The sequence below is a fragment of the Hemibagrus wyckioides genome, linkage group LG23 (genome assembly GCF_019097595.1).
Source record: "Hemibagrus wyckioides isolate EC202008001 linkage group LG23, SWU_Hwy_1.0, whole genome shotgun sequence".
NCBI classification, from domain to species: Eukaryota; Metazoa; Chordata; class Actinopteri; order Siluriformes; family Bagridae; genus Hemibagrus; species Hemibagrus wyckioides.
The window spans coordinates 202,354-214,853 of NC_080732.1; the positions used below are offsets into that span (position 1 = coordinate 202,354).

The following is a 12,500-nucleotide window of genomic DNA, read 5'->3' on the forward strand; positions in this document are numbered from 1 at the left end:
ATTTGGCGTGTTAGTTTATTTGGCGTGTTAGTGTATTTGGCGTGTTAGTTTATTTGGCGTGTTAGTGTATTTGGCGTGTTAGTTTATTTAGCGTGTTAGTTTATTTGGCGTGTTAGTGTATTTGGCGTGTTAGTTTATTTAGCGTGTTAGTGTATTTGGCGTGTTAGTGTATTTGGCGTGTTAGTGTATTTGGCGTGTTAGTGTATTTGGCGTGTTAGTTTATTTGGCGTGTTAGTGTATTTGGCGTGTTAGTGTATTTGGCGTGTTAGTGTATTTGGCGTGTTAGTGTATTTAGCGTGTTAGTGTATTTGGCGTGTTAGTTTATTTAGCGTGTTAGTTTATTTGGCGTGTTAGTGTATTTGGCGTGTTAGTTCATTTAGCGTGTTAGTTCATTTGGCGTGTTAGTGTATTTGGTGTGTTAGTTTATTTAGCGTGTTAGTGTATTTGGCGTGTTAGTTCATTTAGCGTGTTAGTTCATTTGGCGTGTTAGTGTATTTGGTGTGTTAGTTTATTTGGCGTGTTAGTGTATTTGGCGTGTTAGTTTATTTAGCGTGTTAGTGTATTTGGCGTGTTAGTTTATTTAGCGTGTTAGTGTATTTGGCGTGTTAGTGTATTTGGCGTGTTAGTGTATTTGGCGTGTTAGTTTATTTAGCGTGTTAGTGTATTTGGCGTGTTAGTTTATTTAGCGTGTTAGTTTATTTGGCGTGTTAGTGTATTTGGCGTGTTAGTTTATTTAGCGTGTTAGTGTATTTGGCGTGTTAGTGTATTTGGCGTGTTAGTTTATTTGGCGTGTTAGTGTATTTGGCGTGTCAGTTTATTTGGCGTGTTAGTGTATTTGGCGTGTTAGTGTATTTGGCGTGTTAGTGTATTTGGCGTGTTAGTTTATTTGGCGTGTTAGTGTATTTGGCGTGTTAGTGTATTTGGCGTGTTAGTGTATTTGGCGTGTTAGTGTATTTGGCGTGTTAGTTTATTTGGCGTGTTAGTGTATTTGGCGTGTTAGTGTATTTAGCGTGTTAGTGTATTTGGCGTGTTAGTTGCGTGTTGAACTGATTTACAAAATTGTTTTTCTTCAGATTTTTTTTCCAGGTGTTAGTTATGTATTTTATAAAGTGATGTAAATTAAGTCTGCAGTCTGCACTTTATAAATCCCTCATATTTTGTTATATTACTTTATTTTACTAGAATAATTAGAACTTGTAAAGACTGGTGAAAGTTTGTATTTTATAAATCCCCAAAAAAGGTTTTTATGTTGTATTGATTATTGTTTTTCTAAAATAACAAAAAAAACTTGAGTGAAAGTAAGTTCGCACTTTGCACTTTTATTCCACATTAGCGGTTCATATGTTTGGTTATAGTGTTTTTGCTCAAATTAAAAAAATCTATTCTATAGTCTCTAGTGTTTTATTGAAATTTTTTAAAGAAAAATAATTGTTTTAAAATTGAAAATCGAATTTTATTTTAAAAAATCGGAGATTCAATTTTTAGGACATATCGCCCAGCTCTTGTGTGTGTGTGTGTGTGTGTGTGTGTGTGTCACACCATGGTGACTGGTGTTAGTATAAAGACAGATTCATTCTTTTAGGACAGAAGCTGAAAGAGTGAGTGAAATGATGTGAAGAAAATAAATGGAGTAAGAGAAATGCAGGACACGGACTCCTTCAGCGTGAACATGACCTACATCAAGATGAACATCTACACACATTAATGCGGTGAAGTCATGTGATTAGTCATGAAGATGTTTGTGATGTTTGTCTCCAGGTGTTGAAGATCCAGGCTCGCTCAGCGCTGGTGTCGTGGACTCGGGCTCCTGCAGCTCGTGGTCAGTGTGATGGAGCTTCAGTGGCCTGCAGTTACGAGCTGCTCCTCGCTGATAAAGGCTGTGACGGCAAATACCGCGTGGTGTACAGGTAACGTCCGGCTTCCTCCACCAGCTCGGGCTCAGAATCAGTGATGAGTGAAGCTTCCGTTTCACCTCCACATGAACTCTTCTCTATAAAACTGACCTGAGGGTCGAACTCTGTGATTAATTTAGAACAGATTCATTAATTTAACGATATCACAAAATAAACTCCATCACTTTGAACCAATCACATAGAGTTTGATGATGTAGCATCCAGCATGCTGAACTTAGCTAACCTGGTGGTTGCTATGGTAACATAATCTAATATTTGTGCAGTTTTGTCTAGTTATAGTAATTAGTTCTGTCTCCCCGGGGCAGGAGGAGACTCTGGCTTTTCCTGAGTTCTGACTTAGAAACACATCTTCATATCTCCTGAGTGTTTTCAGTTGAGGTGAAGGTGCAGAAGCGCTCGTCTGTCGGTGTTTCTTGTAGATTAAAAGCACGGCTCATCGTAAACGTTTCAGAGTGTGTGTTCAGGTGTGTTCTATTAGGTTTAATGTTAATGTACTGTAACTGAGTGTTTTTGTGATTCAGTGGTGAAGAGCTGCAGTACACACTGACTGACCTGAGACCAGCCACAGATTACCACGTGAGGTGAGAGACATGTGCAGCGACACACTCGTCTCAGACGCTCACACATGACGCCTGAGATCACACTATACCTGTTTATTGGCTGAAAGACTTAAGTGTGTGTGTGTGTGTTATAGGGTGAGTGCGGTGTGTAACACTATAAAAAGTCCCCATTCGGAGGCGAGGACCTTCACCACTCACAGCGCCCCTCCTGAGACCCCTCTGCCCCCCCGACTGTCTCACCGCACCAAGAGTTCTCTGACTCTGCAGTGGAAGGTAACACACACACACACACACACACCTTAATTAATAATGTATGCATGCATTAATCAGCTGTAAATCCTTGATTGTCTCTCAGCCTCCTGTAGATAACGGCTCTAAAATCACCAGCTACATCCTGGAGTGGGATGAGGTAAGACATCGTCATGACCATCTTCTTATAACGCTGTTAATAACTGTATTATTATTACAAGAATTAATTAATAACAGCTCAGTTACAGATCGTTATTGTATTTGAAGTCTGAAACGTCACACAGCCTGAAGATCTGCTCCTGAGACGCACCAGTCCTTCATAACCCTGCTTCTTATGGGAATTATAATGAGCTAGAATCAGTGACCACTGTAACTCTACTGTCATAGTATTATGGGATGAAATGAAATGATACTTGAATTGTGGCTCACAAGAGTCCAATAAAACATGCAGAAGATTTAAAACGCAAATGAAAGAAATAATAAAGAAAAAAAATCCTGATGTAAAAACAGATATCTTAGAAAACTTTCAATATAATTTAACCTTCAGATCGAATTATTATATATGAAAAATTAGTTTTTCCATAAAATCTGATAAATAAATATCAGACAGATATAACTTTTTTGTCAAAATGTAGTGACTTTCTTTATGGTTATTAAAACAGTTTCAGTTAAACTGCAGTTTGTAAAAGATTTGACTTTTTTGTCTATAAAATTATTATTAGTATTATTATTATTTTTATTATTATTATGTTTGTCCATTCATCATGTTCTGTCTCTCACACACACACCCACACGCTGAAAGGTCATAGAAGTGGTCATTAATCCTGTCGTGTCACAGCGAGCTGATAAACGGGTTCCTGCATGGTGTCATGGCTTTTTTTTTTATCAAAACACAGTGACATCATCATGGGGAGGAGCTTATTCATGGTGTCGTGGATCAGAATTAAACATAATGAGTTGTGATAGTGTCGAGGAGTTTAGGGGAAAGTGAGATATTTTAAACAAATTTATAAAAACATTTTAAACAGGTCTAAATTCTTCCACGTGTTCAAACCTCGACTGTAACTCCACCCACTGTCTTACATCATCACTCATTCATTCACTCATTTATCACTCATTCATTCATTCACTCACTTATACACTCAATCATTCACTCACTCATTCACTCACTCATTCACTCACTCACGTATTCACCCACTTATTCACTCACTCATTCACTCACTCATTCACTCACTCATTCACTCACTCATTCACTCACCAACTTATTCACTCATTCACTCACTCATTCACTCACTCATTCACTCACCAACTTATTCACTCATTCACTCACTCATTCACTCACTCATTCACTCATTCACTCACTCATTCACTCACCAACTTATTCACTCACTCACTCACTCACTCATTCACTCACTCATTCACTCACCAACTTATTCACTCACTCATTCACTCACTCATTCACTCACCAACTTATTCACTCACTCACTCATTCACTCACTCATTCACTCACTCACTTATTCACTCACTCATTCACTCACTCATTCACTCACTCACTTATTCACTCACCCAGTTATTCACTCACTCACTCATTCACTCACTCACTCATTCACTCACTCATTCACTCACCCACTTATTCACTCACTCACTCATTCACTCACTCACTTATTCACTCACTCACTCACTTATTCACTCACTCATTCACTCACTCACTTATTCACCCACTTATTCACTCACTCATTCACTCACTCATTCACTCACTTATTCACTCACTCACTTATTCACTCATTCACTCACTCACTTATTCACCCACTTATTCACTCACTCACTCATTCACTCACTCATTCACTCACTCACTTATTCACTCACTCATTCACTCACTCACTTATTCACCCACTTATTCACTCACTCACTCACTCACTCATTCACTCACTCACTTATTCACTCACTCATTCACTCACTCACTTATTCACCCACTTATTCACTCACTCACTCACTCATTCACTCACTCACTCATTCACTCACTCATTCACTCACTCACTTATTCACTCACCCAGTTATTCACTCACTCACTCATTCACTCACTCATTCACTCACCCACTTATTCACTCACTCACTCATTCACTCACTCATTCACTCACTCACTTATTCACTCACTCACTTATTCACTCACTCATTCACTCACTCATTCACTCACTCACTTATTCACCCACTTATTCACTCATTCACTCACTCATTCACTCACTCACTTATTCACTCACTCACTTATTCACTCACTCATTCACTCACTCATTCACTCACTCACTTATTCACCCACTTATTCACTCACTCATTCACTCACTCATTCACTCACTCACTTATTCACTCACTCACTTATTCACTCATTCACTCACTCACTTATTCACCCACTTATTCACTCACTCACTCATTCACTCACTCATTCACTCACTCACTTATTCACTCACCCAGTTATTCACTCACTCACTCATTCACTCACTCACTTATTCACCCACTTATTCACTCACTCACTTATTCACTCATTCATTCACTCACTCACTTATTCACTCAATCATTCACTCACTCACTTATTCACTCAATCATTCACTCAATCATTCACTCACTCGCTCACTTATTCACGCAATCATTCACTCAATCATTCACTCACTCATTCTCTCTCACTCATTCATTCACTCACTCACTTATTCACTCACTCACTCATTCACTCACTCAGTTATTCACTCATTCACTCACTCAGTTATTCACTCATTCACTCACTCACTTATTCACTCACTCATTCACTCACTCACTTATTCACTCATTCACTCACTCACTCACTCACTCACTCACTCACTCACTCACTCACTCATTTATTAAAACATATAAAATCTATTTTTGATGATTTTATAAATACCATGATGAGTTTATCCATGATTGAGCCAATCCAGTGCCGTGTGTGTGTATAGTGTTGATGATGATGATGATGACAATAATGTGACACACCCACTTTTTGTTACAGGGGAAGAAGAACAGTGTGTTCAGAGAGTGTTATTTCGGACACCAGCGGCATTTTAAGGTCATGAGACTGTGTCCTGCTGTCAGTTACACGTTCCGTGTGGCAGCACTCAATGACATCGGATCCAGGTGTGTGTGTGTGTGTTTTATTAATCTTCATGCATTTCAGTATGTTATATTTGGTTAGGGGGATTCATGTTTCATAAAGAGTTTACAGGAAGTGTCATTCCCTCAGAGTGTGTTTATAATACACACTTAAAGTCTCTCACCTGCTTTCTCTGAATAACAGACAGCTCATTTTAAACACACACACACACACACACATACACACACACATACACACACACACTCATATGCTTTGTGTCTCTTGTTCTTGTGCAGTGGTTTTAGCCCTGAGGTGGTTTTCCACACCACAGGAAGTCTGCCCCAGATGCCTTTAGCACCGCGCCTGCTGCAGACCGGAGCGTCCTGGGTGGGGCTGGAGTGGAGCCGCCCGAGCAGCTACGGCCCGGACGAGGCGCTTACATACACTCTCGAAATGCAGGATGAGACCAAGGTCTTACAAACACACACACACACACACACACACACACACACACAGGTGGTAACATGCAGGTTTTGCCTGGAGGGATCTTCTTTCTTGGCTTTTTCATGCCCTCAGTGACATTTCCACAAAAATATGCACACAGCTGTGATGTTCCTCAACACACACTGATGTGTCATTTACTCACAGCTAACAGGTTCAGAAGAAGTTCACGCTCTTTACCATCCCGTCACTCCACAAGACGCTGCACATAAATATGATGTGGAGAGTTCAGTGAAGTTGTGCAGTTTTACAAAGAATAATAATATTTAACTGTAAATAAAATAGAAAAAGCAGGTATCCTGTGAACTTTTAAGATTTAAAATTTAATCACAGCTCCAAAATGAGGAATTATTAACTGTTTTTTGTTTTATTCAAGTATGGAGTTTATGGTAATAAATCACCCTGTGGAATTCAAACACTGAACACTCCGAGTACCCGATCTGTCTCTCTCTCCATCGTTCAATTTCTCTGTCTGTCTCTTTCTTTCTCTCTTTCTCTCTCTCACCCCACCGCTTAGATAAACATCTGTCAATAATAATAATAATAAAAATACAGTTAGCAGGAATATCTTTAAAATATTATGATGGAGATTGATAAAACACTCGGGTCACCACACCCCTTCATCATCACTGCACTTTATTTCTCATTTACATTAACATAACTTCAGAATAAATAAATAAAATAAAAGTAATAAAAACATATTATACATAAAGCACACATGATAAATAAATAATAAATAGATGATTCATTCTTCTACTTCTTCTTGAATAAATGACAAACCTTTTCTTACACTCAGCTCCACCCACTTTAGCTTGTTCAATGTTGCATATTTATTGTCACTGTAAATGTGTGTGTGTGTGTGTAGGGGGCGGAGTTTCAGGTGGTGTACACCGGTGTGGATCTGAGCAGCAGGGTGGAAGGTCTGAGCAGAAACACACAGTACAGGTTCAGGGTGAGTAAAAACTTTGCTAATTTAGCACACACACGCGCACACACACACGCCTCATTCCAGCCTTAGCATGCCTTTAGCATTTGCTAGTTCAGCGAGGCGGTTATCTAACTGCTAGTAGATTAGCTCACAGAATGGGATTTTAGTCTCAGAGCTATCCTAGCACTCCGGATGTCACGTCATCGATCTCAAGTCATTTCCATAACACACGTGATTGCCTGGTACATTAACACGTGATCGCCTGGTATATTAACACGTGATCGCCTGGTATATTAACACGTGATCGCCTGGTATATTAACACGTGATCGCCTGGTACATTAACACGTGATCGCCTGGTACATTAACACGTGATCGCCTGGTACATTAACACGTGATCGCCTGGTACATTAACACGTGATCGCCTGGTACATTAACACGTGATCGCCTGGTACATTAACACGTGATCGCCTGGTACATTAACACGTGATCGCCTGGTATGTTAACACGTGATCGTCTGGTATATTAACATGTGATCGTCTGGTATATTAACACGTGATCGCCTGGTATATTAACACGTGATCGCCTGGTATATTAACACGTGATCGCCTGGTACATTAACACGTGATCGCCTGGTACATTAACACGTGATCGCCTGGTATATTAACACGTGATCGCCTGGTATATTAAAAGTCAGCATCTGGGGTTAAAGTTCCCAAATATTCAGAAATATTTAGTGACATCACAAACTGAGCTCATTAGTAGCTCCGCCCCCAAATCAGTTTTATACAGAAGTACTGAGCACATTATTGTATTTTTTCTGGCTGTAAAATAAACACATTTTCTCATGTTTTTATAATCTGTGTTTGATCACTGAACATGAGGAGATTATTTAGGTTGTGAATTTGCAGTAAAATGTCTTTGAGTGTTAAATAGATGTTGAGGATCTGCTGAAGCTCTGATCATGTCTCTGTTCCTCCTGAAGCTGATGATCTGCAGTGCAGAGTGGAGAAGTTCTCCCAGCTCCATCCTGGTGTGTCGGACCAGCGTGGACAAACCCGGCCCCCCCACGGCCCCCGGTGTCAGCGCCGTCACCTCGCATGACTTCTGCGTGTCCTGGGGTGAGGTTCACTACAGCGCCCTGCGTCACACAGCTGGTTCATGTGGTGATGTTCTAACATCTAAACGTTTTCCTGTGTTTACCTCCAGAGCCGCCTCATGACGACGGAGGCAGCGGGGATCTCTTGTACCTGCTGGAGATCTCTGAAGAGAATTCAGGAGGTAGTGACACTGATGTATGATTCTTGAGTTTCTGCGATTTTACATCCGGATTACGTCAGCAAGTTTCACAGCCTGATCACATCAGATTTAATGACCGTTTTGTCAGCCTTCAGTTGAAAAGAACACCATTTGAAAACAAATCTAGAATTGAACAGAATTTAAGCTCAGTGGTAAAGGTGTTGGACTAATGATCAGAAGGTTGTGATCACCAAGCTGCCACTGCTGGGCCCCTGAGCAAGGCCACAAAACCCTCAATTGCTGAGTTGTCTAAAAAAATTAGATGCCAGATGAGATGCTCTGGTCAACATCTGGATGTCTGCCAAATGGCGTAAATGTAGATGTCTGATGTCCTGCAGTGGCTGATCTGCCCTTAGGAGGCGCTCTCTTACCTTTTATACAGTTTAACAAGTGAAATAATAAAAACTGTAAACAGTGTATGCAGTTATACAGTGAAACAGTGTGAGATGTCACACAAACAATTCTCAAAATTATTAACGTGTTCTAGAAAATAATGTTTTTAAACAACGTTAATATTGTATGTGGTGAATATTTTTTACACAAACTGACTGATAAACGTGATCAATAATACTCATGAGTGTGTTATTAATGGTTAATATTCATACTGAGTAAAATGAGTACTGTGTGTGTGTGTGAGATCTAGAAGGAGGAGATGTTTAATTAGTAGAGCAGTGTGATGTCACTGATCTGTGGTTGTTGTTGTACAGCAGTGAGTCAGTGGGTGGTTGTGTATCACGGGCCGCAGAGAGAGCACGTGTGTAAGGACCTTAAAGCGTCCACTCAGTACTCAGTCCGCATCAGCACCGAGAGCACGGGGGGTCACAGCCAGGTGAGTGTGAGGAACATCAGGAACAGTGGATTAGGACTTAATGATGGAGATCTGGCTTTAAATTATTTACTTCTGCATGGAGGTTTATTTTGTGTGTGTGTGTGTGTTCCTGCAGTACACAGACAGTCTGGTGGTCTGTACTCTCAGTCTGCCCCCAGGTCCCTGTCACACCCTCACTGTTAAGGGCAGTGTCAAACACCGAGAGGTCAGCTTACAGTGGGGTGAGTTCTCTTACACACATACACACACACACACACACACACACATACACATACACACACACACACACACACACCTATGAGTCAGTTCTGTTCTTGTTTTTCTGTTCTGCTTCTCCTCCTTTTTTTTATCCACTATGAATATAATAAATCTCACCGGAGGTTCATGGTGCCCAGCTTCTCCTCTCAGTCCACTCAACCATTCTGTCCATCCATTAGAGGAGGAAAAGAAAAACAAGGCTCTAAGTTTAGCAGCTACGTGCACTCCTCCTGAACACTGCACTCTCCTGCTCTCCACCTTTCATCCCTCTCTCCTTCACTTCTCTGTGTTCGAGGCTTACATGTAGTAGATGTAAACGTGTGAAGCATCTCTCACATCATTTCTCCTTAATGAGTTACTCTTCACTTTATTGAGATGTCCTGAGTGCTGAGAGCAGCAGGCTCTTACTTACGTGGAATAAATCAAAGCAGTAGAAGTTTATTCACGAAAGTCGTTCAGTACAGCACTGTGGGTTCAAGTGTGTTGCACTTTTTGTGTCTATAGAGTTTCATTTTCATCAGAAGTGTGTGAAGGTCATTTTGATTAAAACCTTTGTGGTTTTTTTTGGTTATGATGAGCAGCACAATGAAGCAAAATCACATGTTTGTCTGTGTGTGTGTGTGTGTGTGTGTGTGTGTGTGTGTGTCTGTGTGTTAATCGTGTTGTGTCTTCCAGAAGCTCCTGTGTGTGTGTGTGTGTGTGTGTGTTAATCAGGTTATGTATTGTGTGTTCCAGAAGCTCCTGTGTGTGTTGTGGAGGATGACACTCTGCACTACAGTGTGGAGATGACCTGCCCAGGGGACGATGCAGAGGTCACTGAGGTGTTTAATGGCTCACATTCCGAGTGTATTGTGGGTAATCTGCTGCCCGGTGCCACGTACAGTTTCAGAGTGCGAGCTGCCAACGAGGCTGGGGTGAGAACCCTGAGGAGAACCCTGAAGGGTTCTCTGAGTCACACAGTCCACACACACTGCAGAGTTCATGTGTTCTACTCGTCACTGGTTCTGCTCTCTGAAGCTCTGCTGTGAAACATGGTGGAAAGCTCAGTCACAAGGGGCCAGGTTTCACTCTTGCTCAGGTTTCCATGACAACCTGTAAAATAGCCAACGATTCGGTTCTACGGTTGTAGAGCGTGTGTTGTGTAAGATACAGTTAAATGAAGTGTAGAGTATTGTTTAATGGGATTGGACAGATAACAGTGATAGAAGAAGTCTTTGAGGGATTTGCGAACTGGTCTGTGTAGAGCCCAGAGTTAAAGAGTGTAAGAACCCTTAACTATCCAGAGAACACCTTTTCCTTGTGCTTTTCCATTAAACAATAAAATGTCATTTAAATGTAATATAATTTACATTAATCAATAAAAATAACACTTAGTTCCTTTCAGACATAATGGAGACAGCACACTAATCCCGTGTGAATAGGGCTAATCAGAAGAGCCTTGTATTTTCCTCCTCCACATTCTGCACTGAATCTTCTCGCTCTCTGTTCTCCGTGTTCTTAGTTCGGTCCATACACCAAATTCCTGGAGGTGACCACTGCAGCAGGACCTCCGGGCCAGTGTGGGGCACCGGTCATCTCCCTGACCTCACACTCCAGTGCAGTGGTCAGCTGGGTGGTGAGTAATTCTCCACTGTGTGTGTGTGTGTGTGTGTGTGTGTGAGTGTGTGTGTGTGTGATTTGGTCTTGTACTTCTTATAGACAGCAGCAAAGCTTTTAAAGCTACAATCAGGATCTTTGTTTTGGAGCAAAAATGAAAAATTGGTCTGAAAAAGAGAACAGAGACGGCTGAGAAGCTGGTGTGTTATTATTATTATACTTCAACTACAGATAATAATCCTCTTTGTGTGTGTGTGTGTGTGTAATGAATAGTGTTTTTGGCTCTCATTTAGCGTCATCTTCACTGAAAGTCCATGTGAATCATCACTTCAGAGCTCTTTCAGTTCGTATCGAATTTCTGTGTGAATTAAAGTTGATTTTTTTGTATTTTAGAATGCACTTCTCTTCTGTGATTATCTTTAATTCTTTCCAAGGTGGGATTATTTATCCAATATAATTTATTTGCTTGTTTTAGCCACAATCACACTCGAAATTGCTCCAGTTGTTTAGGTATTTATTTTTATTTATATATTTATTTATACTAATTGTTTAAGAAAAATAAAATTAAATAATCTAAACTTGATGAAATTTAGAGGCACTTGCATAAAGTTCAACACATCTTTGTGTGTGTGTGTGTGTTTCAGCATATACATAAATACTTTATTGCAGTAGAGCTTTGTTGACTCTCTGTCCAGAAGCAGCAGTTCCTCAGATTTTCTTTTTATTCTCAGACCTATTTATTTTGTTTAATTATTTTGTTTAGTCCAATCTTACAGTCCTGCATGAATTATGATTTTGAAGTGGATCCTGATTATCTTCTCCTCCTCCCATAATGCACCTGGGTCATAGTAAATTAGCACTAGCAGGTCTGTTAGGTGGAACATCACGCTCTCTGAAGGTGGCCTCGCTGTTCCTCTGCATCTTTTATTTTCTCCTAATTCCTGCAGACGTGAGCTGCTTGTGAATGTTAATTACTCAGATTTGGGCTGTACCCGTTGTTTCCAGGAGACTGACACACTGTAATTTGTTTTATCAGACGGATGAGAGCTCAGGTGCGGATATCTCGGGCTACCGGCTGGACTGGGGACGCGATGAGGAGTCTCTGGAACTGGTTTACAGCGGCACAGAAACTTCCTGTGAAATCTCTGAGCTGGAGGCTGCAGTGAACTACTGCTGTAGGATACAGGTACTGACATACTGACGCAGGTACTGACATACTGACACAGGTACTGACATTGACACAGATACTGACATACTGACACAGGTACTGACACA

At 40.7% G+C, this 12,500-nt stretch overlaps 1 protein-coding gene across 2 annotated transcripts in view; it reads left to right on the forward strand.

Moving 5' to 3' along the window:
- fndc3bb (fibronectin type III domain containing 3Bb) overlaps positions 1-12,500 on the forward strand; it is a 64,878-nt gene that overhangs the window by 33,586 nt on the left and 18,792 nt on the right. Inside the window, exons 6-19 of one of the 2 annotated variants that reach the window (XM_058376139.1) lie at positions 1,759-1,907; positions 2,435-2,494; positions 2,608-2,746; positions 2,829-2,882; positions 5,736-5,860; positions 6,113-6,287; positions 7,183-7,269; positions 8,229-8,364; positions 8,453-8,524; positions 9,253-9,371; positions 9,487-9,592; positions 10,365-10,543; positions 11,131-11,244; positions 12,262-12,411. In XM_058376139.1, the coding sequence (XP_058232122.1) occupies positions 1,759-1,907; positions 2,435-2,494; positions 2,608-2,746; positions 2,829-2,882; positions 5,736-5,860; positions 6,113-6,287; positions 7,183-7,269; positions 8,229-8,364; positions 8,453-8,524; positions 9,253-9,371; positions 9,487-9,592; positions 10,365-10,543; positions 11,131-11,244; positions 12,262-12,411 (1,665 nt within the window). Of the gene's footprint in view, positions 1-1,758; positions 1,908-2,434; positions 2,495-2,607; positions 2,747-2,828; positions 2,883-5,735; positions 5,861-6,112; positions 6,288-7,182; positions 7,270-8,228; positions 8,365-8,452; positions 8,525-9,249; positions 9,372-9,486; positions 9,593-10,364; positions 10,544-11,130; positions 11,245-12,261; positions 12,412-12,500 lie in introns of both variants that reach the window. The other variant, XM_058376138.1, reaches the window with a different exon arrangement.